Here is a 23850-nt window from a genome sequence, read left to right on the forward strand (position 1 = left end):
GACGCGGAGCTTGCAGTGTGCCGAGATGGCACCACTGCACTCCAGCCTGGGCGACAGCGAGACTCCGTCTCAAAAAAAAAAAAATCCCCAGCATTCTTTTTGCTGCTTGTCTGGACCTTGTTGATTCATTTATGAAATGGTAGGATTACATCAGTTCAACATTTCCCAAACTGTGTTCTGTGGAATTTGGAGATGTAGAGGTTTCTTTGTTTTGGTATGTTTTGTGTTTTATGATAAATTTCTTCTCAGAAATACAGCATGTTTAATCCTGCTGTAAATTCACAATGCACATTGGGATATGAAGAGTTCTAAGAGTCCCTTCAGCAGGTTAACCTGTGCACCAGTGTTTCAGCACAGTGTTTCAAAAATTTGACCACACACTGAGACCCTTCACATAATTACCATTAGAATGGGTGTTTCCGGATCTTTAATTCTCTGTGATGAGTCTCATTCTTTGTGATCTGCACTAATTTGCACCATATCTTAAGGTGTTTCCATTTAGGTTATAATGTTAATAGGTCTTTCTAATCCATGTCATATGCAGGAATGGGGCCACTAATTAGAATTCTTAATATCAGTCTGTTTTCTGTCTAGGATATGAAGGCTACTGAGAATACACTATTAGTTTCTTGATAACTAGTACTTTGTTTCTCTCACAAATGATTTTTCTCTTTCAGGGCAACTGATAGCTTTAAGGAGGAAGAGAGAACGAGAGAGAGAGAGAGAGAGTGTGTGTGTGTGTGTGTGTGTTTAGTCCTATAAAATGTTTACTGTTTATCTTGTCTGTTTACTACCTCTTTCTGCAATAGGTTGGCTGTGAAGATGGATCTGTGAAACTATTTCAAATTACTCCAGACAAAATCCAGTTTGAAAGAAATTTTGATCGGCAGAAAAGTAAGGGTCATTTTTCGTGGGGCGGTAAATAGCCTTAACAAGAAGTTAAGTTTCTGTGCCACTGGGGATGGGATATTTTCCCATGAATCCAGGTAATATTTTATCTCTACCGAGTACAGGGAGGATATGTGCTAGAAGCCTTCCCCAGCCCAGGCTTTACCTATTGTATAGCATAGTTGTGACTGCTTGGTTAAGTAATAATATGGAAAACCAGAAATCCAAAATTGTAAAGCTAGTGTTCCCGTGGAAGTCAATTTGTTAGTTGTCATTTACTTTTGTTATGTTTTAACAAGCATACCTGAAGTCTTGTATTACAATTTTGTCATTAGGAACTGTGGTTCTTTTCTTTTTTTTTTTTTTTCTGGAGGCAGAGTCTCACTCTGTCACCCATGCTGGCAGTAGCAGTGGCATGATCTAGGCTCACTGTAATCTCCGCTTCCTGGCTTCAAGTGATTCTGGTGCCTCAGCCTCCCGAGTGACTGGGATTCCAGGCATGTGCTGTCATGCCCTGCTAATTTTCGTATTTTTAGTAGAGACAGGATTTTACCATGTTGGCCAGGCTGGTCTCGAACTCCTGGTCTCACTCAAGTGATCCACCTGCCTTGGCCTCAAGTGCTGGGATTACAGGCCTGAGTCACTCGGCCTAGCCAAGAAACTGTGGTTCTTAATCCTTCTGGTGCATTCAAGTTGAATGAGGGAGTTTATAAACAATTGCCCATCCTTGGGCTTTACCTGGGCTGAATTGGCATTGATCCTTTAGAACAGGGGTTGGCAGAATATTTCCGTAAAGGACCAGATAATAAACATTTTAGGCTTTGACAACCCTACATTGTCTGCCAGCTGTATCAGTGTAGTGCAAAAGCAGCTGTAGACAACACTGAAACTAATGGGCAAGGCTGTGCTCCAGTAAAAACTTTATTTACAAAAACAAGCAGTGGGCCTGATTTGGCCTGTGGGCCACAGTTTGGTGACCCATCTTCTAAAGGGTAGCAGCTGTCCTCTGTGTCCATTAGTAATACTTGTCCTCTGCTGATCAGATTCTTGCTTCATTTTTAATATCTCTAAGGTGCTTTTTTTTTTTTCTTCCTGAGATGGAGTCTTGCTTTGTTGCCCAGGCTGGAGTGCTGTGGTGTGATCTTGGCTCAATGCAACCTCCGCCTCCTGGGTTCAATCTGTTCTCCTGCCTCAGCCTCCCTAGTAGCTGGGACTACAGGTGCGTGCCACCATGCCTGGCTAATTTTTGTATTTTTAGTAGAGATGGGGTTTTACCATGTAGGCCAGGCTGGTCTCGAATTCCTGACCTCATGATCCACCCACCTCAGCCTCCCGAAGCTCTGGGATTACAGACGTGAGCCACCACGCCTGGCCTGGGTGTTCTTTTTCAATTACAAAGGTAATACAATGCTTTTTAAAATTCTCATACATTTTCCCAAGTATGAAATAGAAAATAGGTATCTCAGCTGGGCATGATGGCTCACACCTGTAATCCCAGCATTTGGGGAGGCCGAGGTGGGTGGATCACTTGAGGTCAGGAGTTTGAAACCAGCGTGGCCAACATGGTGAAACCCCATCTCCACTAAAAATACAAGAATTAGCCAAATGTGGTGGCAGGTGCCTGTGGTCTCAGCTACTAGGGAGGCTGAGGCAGGAGAATCGCTTGAACCTGGGAGGCGGAGGTTGCAGTGAGCCAAGATCGCACCACTGCACTCCAGCCTGGGCAACAGAGTGAGACTCCATCTCAAATAAATAGGTATCTCATTTCCACTCTGTGGGCAACGTTTTGGAACTAGTCCTTTAGACTTTTTTGTGTATTCATGTAGAAGTACATACATTTCTTGCACTTGATCCACTGCAGACATCTTTCTGTGCCAGTCATGGCAGTCTGGATGGCATTCCATTTTATGGAATGGAATTATTTAGCCTAATTTCTATTGAAATACATACATGTATTTTTTTTTCTTTCTTTTTTTTTTGGAAACAGGGCCTCACTCTGTCACCCAGTCTGGAGTGCAGTAGCATGATCACGGCTTACTGCAGCCTTGATCTCCCGGGCTCAGGTGATCCTCCTTCCTCAGCCTCCCAAGTAGCTGGGGCTATAGGTGTGCAACACTATGCCCGGCTAATGTTTTGAATTTTTTTGTAGAGACAGGGTTTCACCATGTTACCCAGGCTGGTCTTGAACTGGCTGGGCTCAAGCAATCTGTCTTTCTTGGCCTCCCAAAGTGCTGGGATTACAGACATGAGCCACCACACCTGGGGGTGTGTGTGGGGGTGTGTGTATGTGTATATATATGTATATTTATTTTACTACTGTAACCAGTACTGCAATGAACATTCTTGTATACATATTTTTGGGCCCTCATGCTAGTATTTCTTTTTGATCAGTTCCCAGTGCAATTACTGGGCCAAAAAGTATGCACATTTAAATTTCGTGAGATCACTTCCAGCCTCTTCCTTAAAAGGCTATATTTATTTATACTTCCATCAACTATTTATACATTATGAAAGTATCAAATACTTCGTTGTCAATCCCAGGGCAGAGTTGTGCCTCATCTATTACAAAACGGTGCTTCAGGGAGTACTGTAGACGAGAGAGCTAAGATTGTAGAACACTCTAGAGATAATTGTGGGAAGAGAGCTCAGTTACTCTTTGTATATATTTATGTGTATGTCACTTTCTTTTTTTGTTGTACAACTCCCAAGGTCGCATCCTGAGTCTCAGCTGGCATCCGTCTGGTACCCACATTGCAGCTGGTTCCATAGACTACATTAGTGTGTTTGATGTCAAATCAGGTGATTGTTTTTCTCAGTTCATTTGGGGTGGGGGAATGTGGGTCTTATTTGTCAGATTCACATTTCTGGGTTTTCAAAAGCTTGAGCCTTTGTCATGCTTTCATGATCTTTGTGGCCTAACATGTCATTAATCTTCTGAGATGTCCGCAATGAATTTTACTCCTTTCTTGGATTACTACCACTGCTTTTACGGGAATCTTGGATCTTCAGTAAGATGTAGTATTTTTTATTCATCATAATAAGAATTCACAATAAAATTATCTTAACTAGTACATTCATTCACAGTTCATTCATGTACTACAAACAGTAGAATTACCTATGTACAGATCCCAGTCCTTGGTAAAAATGGGTTTCTGTCATTGAGGAACATAAGGTCTTCGTAGCATAATTGGTGAAACATGAGATCAGAAAAGCAGAGAACCATGATATTTTCTGTTCTTGACCTGGAAAATTGGCTTCGTAGAATCCTTCATTGATGGGGTTGATCTCAACTTGTTTGGTGGACATGTCTATACTTCCGTCTGAGATACAGAGATAAAACAGATTGGCTGGGCGTGGTGGCTTACGCCTGCAATCCCAGCACTTCAGGAGGCTGAGGCGGGTGGATTACCTGAGGTCAGGAGTTCAAGACCAACCTGACCAACATGGAGAAACCCCATCTCTACTAAAAATACAAAATTAGCCGGAGTGGTGGCACATGCCTGTAATCCCAGCTACTCAGGAGGCTGAGGCAGGAGAATCACTTGAACCCGGGAGGCAGAGGTTGCAGTGAGCCGAGATTATACCATTGTACTCTAGCCTGGGCAAAAAGACCGAAATTCTGTCTCAAAAAAAAAAAAAGTCAAACACCTCTCTCCTTTTTCCTCAATGCTCAAATAATTTTTTTATTTGTTATATATGCATATATAAAGAATTCCTGGCTGGGCGCAGTGGCTCATGCCTGTAATCCCAGCACTTTGGGAGGCTGAGGAAGGCAGATCACCTGAGGTCAGGAGTTCGAGACCAGCCTGACCAACATGGAGAAGCCCTGTCTCCACTAAAAATACAAAATTAGCCAGGCATGGTGGCCCATGCCTGTAATCCCAGCTACTCAGGAGGCTGAGGCAGGAATATCACTTGAACCCAGAAGGTGGAGGTTGGCATGAGTCGAGATTGCACCATTGCCCTCCAGCCTGGCAACAAGAGTAAAACTCTGTCTCAAAAAACAAACAAATTCCTTTAGCTTATTACAAAAAGAGGGAGTCCTTCTATCTATCTCTCACACTCCTCAAGGCAAACCACTTGTGACCCTTACCTGATTCTTTTGGTATCTATCACTGCAGCACCTAGCATGCTTTTTATGCTACATTTTGATTTTTCAGCTTTAGACCATTTTTTACTGACTTCTATGACTTGCCCCTCTTTTTCTACCATCTGCCACAGGCATCCACACTTTCTCCTGATCCTCCCAGTATGGTTATATTATAACTTTGTTCAGATTAGTAGTTGATATTTTTATTATTATGACTATGTATATACTACTCACATAGTAAATTTCCTTTCTTTTCCTGTATCCTCATTGTTTAATAGTGTCTCTGTGTTACTGATACAATCCCACATTTTTCCAGTTTCATAAATTAGGTTCAAGTTCATCTGGTTTTCTTTTTGTTTTTTTGTGTTTGTTTGTTTGTTTTTCTTTTTTGAGACGGAGTCTCGCTCTGTCACCCAGGCTGGAGTGCAGTGACGCTCATTGCAAGCTCCACCTCCTGAGTTCACGCCATTCTCCTGTCTCAGCCTCTCCGAGTAGCTGTGACTACAGGTGCCCACCACCACGCCCGGCTAATTTTTTGTCTTATTAATAGAGACAGAATTTCGCCGTGGTCTCGATCTCCTGACCTCGTGATCCGCCCGGCTCAGCCTCCCAGAGTGCTGGGTTTACAAGTGTGAGTCTTCGCGCCCAGCCAATTCCATCTGGTTTTCTTTCTCCACTTTTGTCTTTGTGGATAAGTCCCTCCCAGTGCCTTCTGACCCACTCCCATCTGGCTTAGCCACTCTGGGCCTGCTGCACAACTGTGAGATTTGGAATTCTGATTTTTCCGTTGTTCTCAGGATGTCCTTTGCTTCTCTATTGGATAGGACGTCCTGTTTCTGTGTTATTCACTTTCTTGGTTTATCCTTTGGTGCATCCTGAGTAAGAGTGCATGAAAAAGAATTCTAGCTTGGAATTCTTTTCCCTTAGAATTCTGAAGCCCTGGCTCCGCTATCTTCTAGTTCCTTGTATTATTAGCAAGTCAGATGCCATTCTGAGAGTTGATCCCTTTGTATAGGACCTGTTTTTTTTTTTCCCCTCCGGAGCTTTTAGGATGTTTTCTCCTTACTGTTATGAAATGTAATAATTAGGTTTCTTTGCGTGTGGATCAATTAATTGTTCTGGACACCTGGTAGGTTCTTTTCATTCAATACCCATGTCCTTCAGTTCTGGGGGGAAATTCTTTTATTTTTCATTTCTTTCTCTTTTTACTATGCTTTCTGGGAGAGTTTGTCATTTTTATCTTTGAATTCTCTGTTGAGTTTTTCATTTTTGACATTTCCAGAGTTCTTTTTTGTTTCCTGAATCATCTTTTTTATAGCATTCTCTTTTTGTTTCATTATACAGAAACTCTTCTCTTTCTAAGGCTATTAATAATTATCAGGTGTTTTTCACTCTGCCTGTTTCCTCCCTGTTATTCATTTATTTGTTTCTGTTAGTCCGTTTGGCCTCTGCCTTTCACATTAAAGGCTTTCCTCATGTCTGTTGATCATCTTATCACTGCATCATGTGGCTTACTGAGCTTGGATTTCACTGAAGAATGATCTGGCTGTACTGCTTATTCCGGGTAGCCCTGAAGCCAGAATCTTCAGATCTTTTCTTTTGTGCCAGTTATGTTCCTCAGAAATGGTTTTTCATTTTCCTGCCTGGTGAGTATTGGCCTGGCTATCAGCATTCTAAGGAGAAAAAAAAGAATGGTGTTCTCAACATTCAATGAGAAATGTTCACTTAATCCTGGTTTTCATATACTGCTTCTGCCTGATAGCCCTCCTCAGACAGCATCTCCAGTATTCTGCTGACGTGCTTTTTGGGAGCTTCCCAGCTTCTTAGTTAGGGCATGACTATCTGGGGGATCTACCAGCTGGTAACGGATCCCTCTTTGAAGCCCCACTTACTCCTTTTCTAGAATATCTGGGTTCCCCAGTTCCTGAGTCTAAGGATTCCATAGTATAATTCAGGTGGCTTCTTGGCCACCTTCCTCTCTGCTGACCTGGGACTTAGTTTCAGGGCTCTGCTAAGTCCGTTGCCACTACTTGTCTGCTTTCCAATTCCCCAAATTTTGTCACTGTTCTCTCCCTTTCCTGTGGAATTTTGGAAAAGAGCAGAGTGTAATGTGTGTGTGCAGTTGACCAGCTTTAAGTGAATGTCCCAAATATCTCTTTCCATTTCACCTCCCCAAAAGAGGTTTCTGTTCTCATTCTCTTCCCTCCCTTCCTCCCTCCCTCGCACCTTCTATCCCATTCCTATCAGGCTATCCCAATACTCCTTCTCTTCAGGTAACCATTTTGGAGTTCCCAGATCAGGTTCACCAGAACTACCATTTATAGGCTGACTGTGTTCAGTCAGCTCACCTACCATATCATGCTTACCACTGGCTGGTTTGTTATGTTTTGTTTTGTAGAGATGAGGTCTCACTTTGTTGCCTAGGCTCGCCTCAAACTCCTTGGCTCAAGCAATCCTCCCACTTTGGCTGCAGACAGATTTTGAAGACAAACAGAGAAATAAGTACCATTCAAAGATGTGCTTTTCTGAATTTTCAGGAAGCGCTATTCATAAGATGATTGTGGACAGGCAGCATATGGGTGTGTCTAAACGGAAGTGCATCGTGTGGGGTGTCGCCTTCTTGTCCGATGGCACTGTCATAAGTGTGGACTCTGCTGGGAAGGTGCAGTTCTGGGACTCAGCCACTGGGACGCTTGTGAAGAGCCATCTCATCGCTAATGCTGATGTACAGTCCATTGCTGTAGCTGAGGTGAGTACAGTCCCTGTTTAGAGTGGTTGATGTACAACCTCGGGGGTGAGCAGAGAAAGCAGCCTTAGTGATGTGCCACGAACACTGGTTCCTGATCCCGATGTTGTACTGGAGGAAGATGAGTTTAGGAAAATGCATCTGAAAACCCACATTGTTTCCATAGTATCTAACAATTGGTTAGAGAATGCAGGATTCTTCAAGAGATTAGTTAGCATTGAGATTTTCTTCAGACACTGCTCACCTCCAGTTCATCTTGTCTGATTGTAGATAGGGCGCAGCAGCCTAGAAGAATCTCGAGAGGCACTATTTCTCTCTCTGTCCAGGTGCTCTGCTGCTTCCTATCTGTTTGGAACATTGGAAGATAACTTTTTAGTGATTTTAAAAATGTTCATTTTCTTCTATTTGAATAATCCTCAAGTAGATTTGTGTTGAACAGATAGGCCTCTTTTCCTTTGGTAACATGAATGCTTCTCTTTTAAAACCTTTGTATTTATTTATTTATTTTTAATTTAATTTAAAAAATAGAGATGGGGTCTCCCTGTGTTGCCCAAGGTGGTCTTAAATTCCTGGGCTGGAAGATCCTCCCATCTCAGCCTCCCAAAGTGCTAGGGTTATAGGCAGGAACCACGGCACCTGGCCAAAATGTCTTATTTAGTAGTAGTAGTATTTTCTTTTTTTTTTTTTTGAGATGGAGTTTCCCTCTTGTCGCCCAGGCTGGAGTGCAATGGTGTGATCTAGGCTCATTGCAACCTCTGCCTCCCAGGTTCAAGCTATTTTCCTGCCTCAGCCTCCCCAGTAGCTGGGATTACAGGCCCCCGCCACCACACCCAGCTAATTTTTGTATTTTTAGTAGAGACGGGGTTTTACCATGTTGGCCAGGCTAGTCTCAAACTCCTGACCTCAGGTGATCGACCCACCTTGGCCTCCCAAAGTGTTGGGATTACAGGCATGAGCCACTGTGCCCAGCCTATTTTCTCTCTCTTTTTTTTTTAGACAGAGTCTAGCTCTGTCGCCCAGGCTGGAGTGCAGTAGCACAATCTCGGTTCACCGCAACCTCTGCCTCCTGGGTTCAAGCGCTTCTCCTGCCTCAGCCTCCAGAGTAGGGGGGATTACAGGTGCCCACCACTGTGCCCAGCTAAATTTTTATATGTTTATGGTTTCACCATGATGGCCAAGCTGGTCTCAGACTCCTGACCTCAAGTGATCTGCCTGCCTTGGCCTCCCAAAGTGCTGAGATTACGGGTGTGAGCCACCACACCCCGCCTATTATTTTCTATGACATAATATTGTAGAAGAATGGTAACATGAATTCTCATTCAGAAACCTTTGAGTATTTTAGCGGTGAGACATGGAAAGTGACTTTATTTGTTGAATACCTCCTTCTTTATCTCCTTAGTTTGAGAATGATGTGCTATCCTACGTGCTGACATCCATATTCTAGTGTAGTGTTCCTATTCCATATCACAGGTTTTTTGAGAACAGTTTGATGTATGCTGAAGCCCTGAAAAACATATGTCACATGTAAGTGATAATAGTGATATAAGTTGAAATGATGTGGGATAAATTCCCCTTTGAAAATAGAGTTTTAATCTACAGCAGTTGTAATAATTATACTTAAGAGTTAATTATTGGCCAGGCGTGGTGACTCAACGCCTATAGTCCCAGCACTTTGGCAGGCCAAGGCGTGCGGATCACTTGAGGTCAGGAGTTTGAGACCAGCCTGGCCAACATGGTGAAACCCCGTCTCTACTAAAAATGGAAAAATTAGCCAGGTGTGGTGGTGGGCACCTATAATACTAGCCACTTAGGAGACTGAGGCAGGAGAATCGCTTGAACCCGGGAGTCAGAGGTTGCAGTGAGCCAAGATCACGCCATTGCCCTCCAGCCTGGGCGACAAAAGCGAGACTCCATCTCAATAATATTAATAATAATAATAATAATAATAATGATTTCACCTAAGAGAAATAGAATACAGAGTAAAGGAGAAGTCCTTGCCTTCCAAATCTCTTTCTGGATGGGACTTTAAGAAGACTACCCTTTAAAAAAATTTTTTTTGAGACAGTCTCGGTCTGTCGCCCAGGCTGGAGTGCAGTGATGCAATCTCGACTCACTACAACCTCCGTCTCCTGGATTCAAACAATTCTCCTGACTCAGCCTCCCAAGTAGCTGGGATTACAGGCGCATGCTACCACGCCAGGCTAATTTTTGTATTTTTAGTAGAGACTGGATTTTACCATGGCTGGTTTGAACTCCTCACCTCAGGTGATCCGCCTGCCTCAGCCTCCCGAAGTGCTGAAAATACAGGCATGAGCCACCACCTCTGGCTTTTTCTTTTTGTTGTTGTTGTTGGGTTTTTTTTTTTTTTTTTGGAAATGAAGTAAACTGTGTAGTTGCAGGTTGGGGAGTGTTTGAGTTCCTAAGCTGCTAGGTATGTCCACTTTTGTCTTAGGCTAATGGTTTTCGAGTAGTGTCTTTAGAGATGAGGGAGCGGCTCCTCAGAGCCACCTTATGTGCTGTCCTTGGAAAATGCTTTCCTTTCTGCTACACAGTCATGACCCCACAAAGGAGTTGGCATGAGGTTAAGGCAGTGTGGTGTGCCCAGAGCACAGTCTTTGGGGCCAGATGGCCATGTTTGTCATGTCTTTAAGCCCTTTGGAACTCTGGTTTTCTTATCTGTGAAAAAAGTTACTAAATGATGACTAGACAGAAAGAAGTTATAATCATGATTTATACAAGTATGAAATGGAAATAAGTCAGATTTTCTGTAATTCATTGTTGAGGGAACCAGTAAGATATTTCAGGGAGTTCATCCCGGGAGGCAGAGGTTGCAGTGAGCCGAGATTGTGCCGCTGCACTCCAGCCTGGGTGACAGAGACTCTGTCTCAAAAAAAAAAAAGATTTTCCAAACTTCAGTCTTTTTACCATTAGTTTTGTAATTCTCCCCAATACTTTATTTACTTTTAAACTATTTTAAAAGTGTACATTTCAGTGGAAAATTCATTCACATTGTTGAACAGCATTTATCACCACTATCCATTTTCAGAATTTTTTTTTTTGAGACGGAGTCTCGCTCTGTTGCCCAGACTGGAGTGCAGTGACCGGATCTCACCTCACTGCAAGCTCCGCCTCCTGGGTTTACGCCATTCTCCTGCCTCAGCCTCCTGAGTAGCTGGGACTACAGGCGCCCGCCACCTCTCCCGGCTAGTTTTTTGTATTTTTTAGTAGAGACAGGGTTTCACCGTGTTAGCCAGGATGGTCTCGATCTCCTGACCTCGTGATCCGCCCATCTCGGCCTCCCAAAGTGCTGGGATTACAGGCTTGAGCCACTGCGCCCGGCCCATTTTCAGAACTTTTTCATCACCACAAACAGAAACCTGTACTCATTTAATACTACCTCCTCATTCCTCCCTTCTCTCAGCCTCTGGTCACCTCTATTCTACTTTCTGTCCCTATGAATTTGCATATAACATTTGTCATTTTGTATCTGGCTTATTTTACTTAGCATATTGTTCTCAAGGTCCATCCATGTTGTAGCTTTATCAGTATTTCATTTCTTGTTAAGATTGCATAATATTTAAGTGTGTGTTTTGTTTATCCATCCATCTATTAGTGGACATTTGGGTTGTTTCCATCTTTTGGCTATTGTAAATAATGCTGCTCTAGGACAGGCGCAGTGGCTCACACCTGTAATCCCAGCAGTTTGGGAGACCAAGGCGGGTGGATCAGTTGAGGTCAGGAGTTCAAGACCAGCTTGGTCAGTATGATGAAATCCCATCTCTACTAAAAATACGAAAATTAGCCGGCATGGTGGTACGCGCCTGTAATCCCAGCTACTTGGAAGGCTGAGGCGGGAGAATTGCTTGAACTCGGGAGATAGTGGTTGCAGTGAGCTGAGATCGTGCCTTTGCACTCCAGCCTGGTCAACAGAGTGCAACTCCAGCTCAAAATAATAATAGGCCATGTGTGGTGACTTATGCCTGTAAACCTACCACTTTGGGAGGCCGAGGCGGGTGGATTGGCTCAGGAGTTCCAGACCAGCCTGGGCAACATGGTGAAACTCTGTCACTACTAAAATACAAAAACATTAGCTGAGTGTGGCAGTGTGCACGTGTAGGCCCAGCTACTCGGGAGGCTGAGGCAGGAGAATCGCTTGAACCTGGGAGGCAGAGGTTGCAGTGATCTGAGATCGCTCCACTGCACTCCAGCCTGGGCGACAGAGCAAGACTCCATCTCCAAACAAGCAAACAAAATAATAATGCTGCTCTGAACATTGAGGTACAAGTACAGGTTGAGTGTCTCTGATCTGGTTCTGCTTAGAAGCAGAAGTGTTTCAGATTTTGGATTTTTTTTGGATTTTGGAATATTTGCATATACATAATGAGATATCTTGGGAGTGGGACCTCAGCCTATACAAGAAATTCATTTATGTTTCATATGTACCTGATACACGTAGCCTGATGGTAATTTTGTACAATATTTTATTCATTTTATGAGTGAAACAAAGTTTTGACTGTGAGCCAGCAGATGAGGTAAGAAGTGAAGTTTTCTACTTGTGGTGTCATGTTAGCACTCAAAAAGGATTTTGGATTAGGAATCCTTTTTTTTTTTTTTTTTTTTTAGCTGGGACTACAGGCTCATGCCACCACGCCTGTCTAATTTTTGTTTTTTTGTTTTTTTGTTTTTTTTGAGACAAAGTCTTGCTCTATTGCCCAGGCTGGAATGCAGTGGCGCAATCTCCGCTCTCTGCAAGCTCTGCCTCCCGGGTTCACACCATTCTCCTGCCTCAGCCTCCCGAGTAGCTGGGACTACAGGCGCCCGCCACCGCGCCCGGCTAATTATTTGTATTTTTTTTTCAGTAGAGACGGTGTTTCACCATGTTAATCAGGATGGTCCTGATCTCCTGACCTCGTGATCTGCCCGCCTCGGCCTTCCAAAGTGCTGGGATTACAGGCATGAGCCACCGTGCCCGGCCTAATTTTTGTATTTTTAGTAGAGACGGTGTTTCTTCATGTTGGCCAGGCTGGTCTCTAACCCCTGACCTCAAGTGATCCACCTTCTCAGCCTCCCAAGGTGCGTGAGCCACCATGCCCGGCCCTGGATTAGGAATCTTCAGTCTGTATTTGCAAAGCTGTTTGAGTTCCTGCCTTCAGTTCTTTTGGATGTGTATCTTCGTTACTTTTTTTTTTTTTTTTTGAGGCAAGGTCTTGCTCTGTCACCTAGGTGGAGTGCAGTGGTATAATCCTAGCTCACTGCAGCCTCTGCCTCCCAGGCTCAAGCAATCCTCCTACCTCGGCCTCCCAAGTGGCTGGGACTACAGGCATGCACCACCAGGCTAAGTTTTTAACGTTTTTTGTAGAGATGCAGTCTCACTGTGTTGCCCAGATTGGTCTCAAATTCCTGGGCTGAAGTGATTCTCCTGCCTTCGAAAGTGCGGGATTATAGATGTGAGCCATCATGTCCAGCCACATTACTACTCTTGTTTGGGTTTTTTGTTTGTGTTGTGAGTTATGTTTTTTTGTTTTGTTTTGTTTTTTTTCTTGTTTATTTCTTTCATTCTTTTTAAAAATGAGACTTTGGGAGGCTGAGGTGGGCGAATCACCTGAGGTCAGGAGTTTGAGACCAGCCTGGCCAACATGGCGAAACCCAGTCTCTACTGGAAAAAAAAAAATGCAAGCCCGTGAGCAGCGACTCACACCTGTAATCCCAGCACTTTGGGAGGCCAAGGAGGGTGGATCACCTGAGGTCAGGAATTTGAGACCAGCCTGGATAATATGGTGAAGCTTCGTCTCTACTAATACAAAAATTAACCAGGCATGGTGGCACATGCCTATAATCCCAGCTACTTGGAAGGCTGAGGCAGGAGAATGGCTTGAACCAAGGAGGCAGGGGTTGCAGTGAGCTGAGATTGTGCCATTGCACTCCAGCCTGGGCGACAAGAGTGAAACTCCGTCTCAAAAAAAACAAAAACAAAAATTAACCAGATGTGATTGTGTGTGCCTGTAATCCCAGCTACTTAGGAAGCCGAGGTGGGAGAATCTCTTGAACCTGGGAAGGCAGAGGTTGCAGTGAGCCGGGATCATGCCAGTGCATTCCAGCCTGGGTGACAGAGGGAGACTCTGTCTCAAGAAATAAAAATAAAAAATAAAGATGAGATCTCACTGTGTTGTGCAGACTGGTCTCCAACTTCTGGGCTCAAGTGATCCTCCTGCCCAGTCTCCTGAGTAGCTGGGACTATAGGTTTGTGCTGCTCTGCCCACCTTGTTTATTTAAGAAACTTTCTTATTGGTGTTTCTTGTATTTTTTTGTTTGTTTGGTTTTTGTTTTTTTTTTTTTGAGCCAGAGTCTTGCTCTGTCGCCCAATCTGGAGTGCTGTGGTGCGATCTTGGCATACTGCAACCTCTGCCTCCCAGGTTCAAGTGATTCTTGTGCCTCAGCCGTCCAAGTAGTTGGGATTACAAGCATGCGCCACCACTCCCAGCTAATTTTTGTATTTTTAGTAGCGACAGGGTTCACTGTGTTGGCCAGGCTGGTTGCAAACTCGTGGCCTCAAGTGATCCACCCAACTCAGGTTCCCAAAGTGCTGGGATTACAAGAGTGAGCCACCACGTCTGACTGATGTTTCTTGGATATTTTTAATGAAATAAACGTTATTAAGAAACACCTGTTCTAGTTCTAAATAAAGGATTGTCAGTATTTTTATTGGTTTAATACGTTTCTTTAGTGATAACAACTTGATCATGTTAAATATTCCTACTAAATAACATGCTATGGATTTCTTTGTTTAGGTTTTCTCTTATGATCTTTCGAAGGATTTAAATTTCTCAAATAGGTTCTAGGTATTTTATCTCTCAATGCTATTCTAAGGAGATCTATGTTATATATATGAAGCATTGCTGTGTTGTTCCTACTCTAGACGTTGTTAATTTTGTCAGTAGGGGGCGCATTGTTACCAGTGTCTGAGCTTGCTCCTCTGATGGAATCCTTAGCTTCTGGAGGGAAAAGACCCTTGTAACTTTCCTACTGATTCTGGGCATAGGTTTACGCCTAAGCTGCTGAGACAGAAAACCTCAGGGAATATTTTTCCAACCAGACCTTGTTTTGCTTACATGTACCTCCTTCATGATTTAATTCCTCAGCAAGAAGACAGTTTTGTGGTGGGCACAGCCGAGGGAACAGTCTTCCATTTTCAGCTGGTCCCTGTGACATCTAACAGCAGTGAGAAGCAGTGGGTGCGGACAAAACCGTTCCAGCATCACACTCACGACGTGCGCACTGTGGCCCACAGCCCAACAGCGCTGATATCTGGAGGTGGGTTCCCCTCCTGGCGAGGCTGCTGCTTTACCCTGCCCAGCTCTGGCTGTTCTCGTGCAGGACGACTTCTAATTCTGTACACCTTCTCCCCTGCTTTACCAGGCACTGACACCCACTTAGTCATTCGTCCTCTCATGGAGAAGGTGGAGGTAAAGAATTACGATGCCGCTCTCCGAAAAATCACCTTTCCCCACGTAAGTGTCCATTCCAAGCCCCTGCCAACCCCTCATCTCCCCATCCCTGTGTCCCCCTGTCCCACAAGGCTCTGAACACAGCTCACGCTTGGCAAATTTGTAGGACTTTTTTTTTTTTTTTTGAGACAGAATTTTGTTCTTGTTGCCCAGACTGGAGTGCAGTGGCGTGATCTTGGCTCACCGCAACCTCCACCTCCCGGGTTCAAGCGATTCTCCTGCCTCAGTCTCCCGAGTAGCTGGGATTACAGGCATGTGCCACCACGCTTGGCTAATTTTGTATCTTTAGTAGAGACTGGGTTTCTCCATGTTGGTCAGGCTGGTCTCGGAACTCCCAACCTCGGGTAATCTGCTTGCCTCGGCCTCCCAAAGTGCTGGGATTATAGGCATGAGCCATCACGCTCAGTCTTGTAGGCCTTTTTTTTTTTTTTTGAGACGGAGGCTCACTCTGTCACCCAGGCTGGAGTGCAGTGGTGCAACTCCACTCCAAGCTCCGCCTCCCAGGTTCACGCCATTCTCCTGCCTCGGCCTTCCAAGTAGCTGAGACTACAGGTGCCCGCCACCACCACACCCGGCTAATTTTTTGTATTCTTAGTAGAGACAGGGTTTCACTGTGTTAGCTAGGATGATGGTCTTGATCTCCCGACCTTGTGATACTGCCACCTTGGCCTCCCAAAGTGCTGGGATTACAGGCATGAGCCACCATACCCAGCCCCCCTTTTTTTTTAAACCATCTGGGACATGGAGATATTGTAGGACTTTCTGTAGCTCCTTCTTCATTCCTTCTGTTTTTGAGGCAAGCCACTGCAAAGACATTTATGGGGGGTAGGAGATATGCAGCAGCACACCTAGTTCAGTTTCTGGGGGAATTTTTCCCTTTTCCAATTAGTTGTGGGTTATGGGAATTTTGTTAGTTTGTCTTTCAGAGTAGGCTCTATTCTGGGTGGGAGCAGGGAAACCCAGGCTTCCAGTGTTCTGGGTAAATGGTACCATCTTCCCAAGCTAGAGAACTTGCTCCCCACACCTGCTGCCCCATTCATTCAACCAGTAAACCTCATTGAGTCTACTCATCAGTATCTTTATACGTATGTTGTAGAGATAGATCGATCGATCGATCGGTCGATCAACAGCTCTATTGAGGCATATTTGATATATTAAAAACTGTACATATTTAATGCATATAGTTTGATAAAGTTGAACATAGTCCTCATAATCTCTTGAATCGAGTCATTCATTTCTCTTTGTCTACGCTGGCATCATCCTAGTTTGGATCAATGTCTTTTCTCATCTGGGTTCCTTTACAGTAGCTTCTTAATCATGTCCTTTTATTTCCATTTGTGTCATTCTAGCCTATTCTTCATTGATCTTATTTTATTTTATTTTATTTTATTTGTCTTTGTTTTTTTGAGACAAGGTCTTGCTCCGTCACCCAGGCTGGATTGCAGTGGTGTGATCTTGGCTCACTGTAACCTCTGCTTCCTGAGCTCAAGCAGTCTTCCCACCTCAGCCTCCTGAGTCGCTGGAACCACAGGCATCCACCACCACACTCAGCTAATTTCTTTTTTTCTTTTTCTTTTTTTTTTTTTGAGACGGAGCTTTGCCCTTGTTGCCCAGGCTGGAGTGTAGTGGTGTGATCTCGGCTCTCTGCAACCTCGGTCTCCTGGGTTCAAGCGATTCTCCTGCTTCAGCCTCCCTAGTAGCTGGGATTACAGGCATCTGCCACCACGCCCGGCTAATTGTTGTATTTTTAGTGGAGACGGCGTTTCACCATGTTGGCCCCGCTGGTTTCGAACTCCTGACCTCAGGTGATCCACCAGCCTCGGCCTCCCAAAGTGCTGGGATTAGAGACGTGAGCTACTGCGCCCAGCCTCGGCTAATTTTTTTATTTTTTATTTATTTTTAATAGAGACAAGATCTCACTATCTTGCCCAGGCCGATCTCAAACTCCTGGTCTCAAGCAGTCCTCCCACCTCAGCCTCCCAAGTGCTGGGATTACAGGCATGAGCCACTGCTCCAGGCCCATTGATCTGTTTTAAAGCAACTTTGTTCATTGCTGCATGCTTCAAAGCCTTTGATTATCCCTGTTGGCTTCAGCATAAAGACAGTTTCCTTAGTGTGTCTTATAGAACCTGTCTCCATCCAGGCCTGGCCCTTCAGCTTCCTGTAGCACCTCTCATGCTTGTAGCACCCCCACCCAGGCTAGCCACTCTCAAAGTCTTTTTGTTCCCGCAAATACTCTTACCTTTGAGCCATGTCACATGCCATCGCCCTCCTCAGAACATTCTGCCCTGCCTCCTTCGCCTGACTGGTCTTTCCCAGTGAACCTCATCTGGACTTCTGTGTTTACCACCACACGTCTAGGTTAGAAGTCCTCTTTCCTTAGTTTTCAGTACATACTGTGTTTAGCCGTGTTAAAATTCTTGTCACACTAAAGTCTTATTGCTGATTTAGTTCTGTGTCACCCCTTTAGAAGCATCTCGAGAGCAGTAGCTATGTTTTAACTCATCAATGTGTTCATAGATCCCAGGGCAGTGCCTGGTATATGGGAGTACTTAGGAAATATTTGTCAAGGAAATGGATTTCAGCAGTAAAAAATGTGCTAAGATGGTGCTGCTGTATCTGGTACTGAGGCAGTAGATGACCCTGACTTATTTTTTAACTTTTTGATTCTTGGATATAGCGACGTCTCATTTCCTGTTCTAAAAAGAGGCAGCTTCTCCTCTTCCAGTTTGCTCATCACTTGGAACTTTGGCGACTGGGATCCACAGTTGCAACAGGTAAAATGAGAGCACCTTTTTTTCAATAAGAAAACTGGAGAGAGAAGCCAGAAATCAGAATTGCGGTTGGAATTCTGCTTATAGAAAAACTGAAGTAGACTTTTATGTCCATTTTAACTAATGGTTTACCCACCCATTAGATAAAGCAAATAAGTTATTTAGAGTATTAGAATCTTTAGTAGGATATTGAATCATCTCTTAAAGGTTTATGGCTCTAGGTAGTGCGCTGCAGGGTGTAGTAACTGAGAAGAAAACAGGCTGTTGGAAAATAACAAGATTTAATGATGGGTAATGATGATCCTGTACGAAAAAGAAGATCACATGGATCTTATTGGAGTGACAGCCTAGTGGCCTTTTTGTGTGACCTATTAAGGAAATGTGTGAGTCCTCTCTTTTGCAGTGGATTAAAATTGAGGCCACACAGACTCCACCTGCGTGCCTGGCTATGGAATAGAGCTTCAGGGAATTAGTGATGTATCAGAGGTAGAAGCAAAGGAAGTACTCACTGTTTTCCTCTTCATATACACCTCAAAAGTTGTGAGCTTACATTTTTCTGATTTCTCCCGGATAGAGATTCCATTCTTCCAGGGAGTGACTTTTTAGAAGAAAAAAATGTACAAATTTTCTTTCATAAGAGAAATCTCAGGGAAGTTTCTTGTTTCAGGCAAGAATGGGGATACTCTTCCACTCTCTAAAAATGCAGATCATTTACTGCACCTGAAGACAAAGGTAAGGAAGTTTGTTTAGGCTCTGAAATCTAGAACGTTTTTCCCATTCTGAATTTTGAGGTTAGTTTACACCACAAATTGTATAAATTCTAAAACTATTTGAATGAAGGACTGTGTCACCAGGACTGAGTTTCCTGTGATTATAAGTAGGACATTGAGGATTTATTAGATGGATGTATACAGGAAATAGGTTTCTCTTCTTTTGATATTATTATGAAAAAAATGTGCATTTATTTATTTATTCATTTGTTTTTGAGACAGAGTTTTGCTCTTGTTGCCGAGGCTGGAGTGCAATGGCGCCATCTCGGCTCACCGAAACCTCCACCTCCTGAGTTCAAGCAATTCTCCTGGTTCAGCCTCCTGAGTAGCTGGGATTACAGGCATGCGCCACCACGCCCAGCTAATTTTTTGTATTTTTAGTAAAGACGGGGTTGGTCAGGCTGGTCTTGAACTCCCGATCGCAGGTGATGCGCTCGCCTTTGCCTCCCAAAGTGCTGGGATTACAGGCATGAGCCACGACGCCTGGCCATGTGCATATTTTTAAAAACTCAAATAGTACAAAAGCGTATACAATGAAAAAAAAATCATTTTGTGAGTTTTTAAAAATTACATAAATGTTACTTTCAACTTTTCTTTATTCTCCAGATTCTTTTTTGTTTGTTTGGTTGGTTGGTTTTTTGTTTGTTTGCTTACTTTTTGAGGCAGGGTCTCAGTGTGTTTTCCAGGCTGGAGAGCAGTGGCACCATCACGACTCACTGCAGCCTCAACCTCCCAGGCTCAGGTGATCCTCCCACTTCACCCTCCCGGGTAGCTGGGACTACAGGTCTGCACCACCATGCCCGGCTAATTTTTTGTAGATCCAGGGTTTTACCATGTTGTCCAGACAGATCTTGAACTCCTGGGCTCAAGCAGTCCTCCACCTCTGCCTCCCAAAGTGCTGGGATTACAGGCACGACTCACCGGACCTGGCTTCCAAATGTTTTTCATTTGCTATTTCTTAGAAGTCTTTAAAGCAGAACGTTGTAGACAAAACAGAAAATAAGTACTCCAAACCACCTATCCTCCTGAGCTTTCCTTCAGTAAATGCCTCCCTGCTCAGGTTTCTGAATTTGGGGTATAGTATGAGGCTATCTATGAAGTATTCAAAAGGCCAAAATAAGAATAGACCTCCATTCTTGGATTTGGAAATCAAAGCCACGCCTTTTAGGTACTCTGCCTCTGAGATCATCATAGTAACGCAGACCACACGAGGATTGAGATTATGTATAGATATCTGTGGATATGTCCAGAGTGGCAAGAGCTTGAGGCGTCATGTCCCAGTGCACCTCGTTATGTGAAGTTTAATTGTACGTTCATCTTGATTCTTGATATTGCCAGGGTCCTGAGAACATTATCTGCAGCTGTATCTCCCCGTGTGGAAGTTGGATAGCCTATTCTACAGTTTCTCGGTTTTTTCTCTATCGGCTGAATTATGAACATGACAACATAAGCCTCAAAAGGGTAAGTGATAGCCCAATGTCTGGTCACATAAGAGGAAACTTCCTAAATATGTCATTTTTGTGTGAAGTGGAAATCAACTGGATGTGAATCCTTGCTCAGTTAAAAACTATTTGGAGATTTGGAGAGGGCTGTTACAAAGCTGTTTTATTTATTTATTTATTTATTTATTTCTTTATTTATTTGAGACGGAGTTCTGCTCTTGTCGCCCAGTGCGGTCTTGGCTCACTACAACCTCTGCCTCCTGGGTTCAAGAGATTCTTCTGCTTCCGTCTCCTGAGTAGCTGGGATTACAAGCGCCCACCACCACACCTGGCTGATTTTCCTATTTTTAGTAGAGATGGGTTTCACCACTCATTGGCCATACTGGTCCCGAACTCCTGACCTTGGGTGACTCACCTGCCTCGGTCTCCCAAAGTGCTGGGTGCTGGGATTACAGGCGTGAGCCACTGCGCCTGGCTTTTTTTTTTTTTTTTTTGACCAAGTTTCACTCTTGTCACGCAGGCCGGAGTGCTCCTGCCTCAGCCTCCCGAGTAGCTGGGATTACGGGTGCCCACCACCAGGCCCAGCTAATTTTTGTGTTTTTAGTAGAGATGGGGTTTGACCACGTTGGCCAGGCTGTCCTGAACTCCTGACCTCAGGTGATCCGTCCCCTCGGCCTCCCAAAGTGCTGTGACACTGCACCTGGCCCACACCCAGCCTTTATTTCCATTTTGAAGTTTTGAAATATGTTCTTAGAGGGATAGGGTAATGCCCTACAGGCAGTAAAGTTAAGGCTTTTCTGTTTAGTGGTTTCATGTGTGACTTAGTTATTTCCTTGATAGGGAAGTGAATATGTACTAAAGAGATGAAAGGGGGATGTATAGGTTTCTGGAGAGAAACCAGTGTTCTGTGCCCTGAGTCAGTTGGCTTACTTAGAGACAGGGAGCATTAATGTAACTTAAGCCTAGCTGTGATTGTTTCTGATGGGCTGTAGGTCTCCCTTCTCTCACTTTTATTATTGGTTCACCCAAAGGTTTCCAAAATGCCACCATTCCTTCGCTGTGCCCTTCAGATTTTGTTTTCTGAAGATTCAACAAAGCTCTTTGTGGCATCAAATCAAGGAGCTCTGCATATTGTTCAGCTGTCGGGAGGAAGCTTCAAGCACCTGCATGCTTTCCAGCCTCAGTCAGGTGGGAATCTGGTAATTGGCCATGGGGAGACTTGTCATGTCTGAGATGTAACTTTTTTCCTTTTAAGCCTCCATGTTGGGGGTTCCCTCATGTTCTTCCTACCCTACAGATCCACTCACTCATATGTTTGCAGTTTCAAGTAGGAGGAGATAGCTGGCGAAGAAGACTCTCGATGAGATATGCAATGTTCTTCACACCTACTCTTTTCTCACTGGGTTTTTGATTCCTTATTTGGGGCCAGAGAAGTTTCATCATCCTTAGTTTGTTAGCAGAACACGAAGAAAGTTAAAGTCGTATGCAATCCTGATACCCAGAAATAGCTACCATTAATATTTTGGTATTTTCTAATATGTGTTTGTATATAAGTATTTTGTGGGCATGTTGCTTTTTTTGGTTGTTTGCTTATAAAAAGTTACAATCATAGATCACTGCCACCTCGACCTCCTGGGCTCAAGTTACCTTCCTATCTCAGCATCCTGAGTAGCTGGGACTACAGACGCCCACCACTATGCCCAGCTAATTTTTTCATTTTTTTTTTGTAGAGATGGGCTCATTATATTGACAGGGTTGGTCTTGAACTCCTGGGCTCAAGTGATCCTCCCATCCTGCCCTCCCAACTGAGATTATAGGCATGAGCCACTGTGCCTGGCCCAAAAGTATTATTATACATGCAGTTTAATTGCCTGTGGTCATTTAATGTTCCTGAGAATTTTTCTGTTTTCCTTGAGAACGTGATTATTAATGAATGAGTGTGGCTGTGTAGCTAGCTATGACTGCTAAGGACTTAGACTCAGTTTCCAGCTTAATTAAGCTGGTAGTTGTTTGGATACTTCCCATGGGCCTTTCCCCTCTCCCTTGTCCTGGATTATAGCTGCTTCTTCACTGTCATTTAAACTCCCATCAACCTAGAAAGTCAACTCTTTTTTTTTTTTTTTTTTTTTTTTGAGATGGCCTCACTCTGTTGCCGAGGCTGGAGTGCAGTGGTGTGATTATGGCTCACTGCAGCCTCGACCTCACCAGGCTCAGGTAATGCTTCTACCTCAGCCTCCCAGGTAGTACACAGGAGCATGCCACCATACCCAGCTAAGTTTTTGTAGAGACAGGGTTTCACCGTGTTGCTTAGCCTGGTCTTGAACTCCTGGGCTCAAGCAATCCTCCTGTCTTGGCCTCCCAAAGTGCTGGGATTACAGGTTTGAGTCACCATGCCTAGTGAAAGTCACCTCTTTTATCCTCAACTCTCACTGTTGATAAGCTGATCCAGAAGCCTACAGGAGAAGAAACCCACAAGTTAGGGGTCAGATAAATCAAACTGACTATTAACTATATATGTTTTTCTTACAAAACTTAGGCTATTTATATCTAGCACTCCTTGAGCTTCAGCTCTGCATTATATATATGACTTTATTTTTTCCACTTCTCTCATCTCACTTCCCCTTGTAGTCAAGCTGGTTTCTTCACAGCCCTCAAACCTGCATATTCTAGTCACTTAGCTTGCACTGTTCCCCATCCTTTTTACCTCATCACCACCCATCCTTTGGCAGCTAGGTTATGCTTGTTATAAAGCCGTGTTATCGTTTGGGGGCGTTACATGCAGCACGCATTTTGGCATAGAACATCACTGTCCAATTTTTATCCCACACTAGTTGTCGTGTTGCCAGATTGGTTTAAAGTCTCTAGATGACAAAGATGGCTCAGACGTGCCCATCCTCCCTTAGTGCTAAATATACAGCAGGCACTCAATAAATTAAAGATATGCTTCAAGTCTATTTAACTTGCTGTTTGTCCATAACTTTTTTTTTTTCCTGAGACAGAATTTCAAAAGAGTTTCAAAAGATGGAGTTTCTTGTCGCCCAGGCTGGAGTACATTGGCACCATCTTGGCTCACTGCAACCTTTGCCTCCCAGGTTCAAGTGATTCTCCTGCCTCAGACTCCCAAGTAGCTGGGATTACAGGCACCTGCCATCACGCCCAGCTAAATTTTTTTTGTACTCTTAGTGGAGATGGGGGTTTCACCATCTTGGCCAGGCTGGTCTCGAACTCTTGACCTCAGGTGATCCACCTACCTCCGCCTCCCAAAGTGCTGGGATTACAGGTGTGCGCCACCACACCTGGCCTGTCCATAATTTTGATTTTAAAAAAAATTTGGGGCCGGACACGGTGACTCACGCCTGTAATCCCAGCACTTTGGGAGTCCGTGGCAGGCAGATCATGAGGTCAAGAGATCGAGACCATGCTGGCCAACATGGTGAAACCCCATCTCTACTAAATATGCAAAAATTAGCTGGGCGTGGTGGTGCACGCCTGTAGTCCTAGCTACTTGGGAGGCTGAGGCAAGAGAATGGCTTGAACCTGGGAGGCAGAGGTTGTAGTGAGCCAAGATTGTGCCACTGCACTCCAGCCTGATGACAGAGTGAGACTCCGTCTCAAAAAAAAAAAAAAAAAAAAAA

At 44.1% G+C, this 23850-nt stretch overlaps 1 protein-coding gene across 1 annotated transcript in view; it reads left to right on the forward strand.

Moving 5' to 3' along the window:
• The window catches only part of CIRH1A (cirrhosis, autosomal recessive 1A (cirhin)), a 44079-nt gene that overhangs the window by 4152 nt on the left and 16077 nt on the right, over positions 1-23850 (forward strand). Inside the window, 9 exon segments of the mRNA XM_011976680.1 lie at positions 810-894; positions 3598-3687; positions 7516-7727; positions 14864-15035; positions 15141-15232; positions 17910-18006; positions 18671-18735; positions 20112-20234; positions 21247-21403. Of these exon segments, the coding sequence (XP_011832070.1) occupies positions 810-894; positions 3598-3687; positions 7516-7727; positions 14864-15035; positions 15141-15232; positions 17910-18006; positions 18671-18735; positions 20112-20234; positions 21247-21403 (1093 nt within the window).

Source organism: Mandrillus leucophaeus, unplaced genomic scaffold (genome assembly GCF_000951045.1).
Source record: "Mandrillus leucophaeus isolate KB7577 unplaced genomic scaffold, Mleu.le_1.0 Scaffold17, whole genome shotgun sequence".
In the NCBI taxonomy this organism is placed as follows: Eukaryota; Metazoa; Chordata; class Mammalia; order Primates; family Cercopithecidae; genus Mandrillus; species Mandrillus leucophaeus.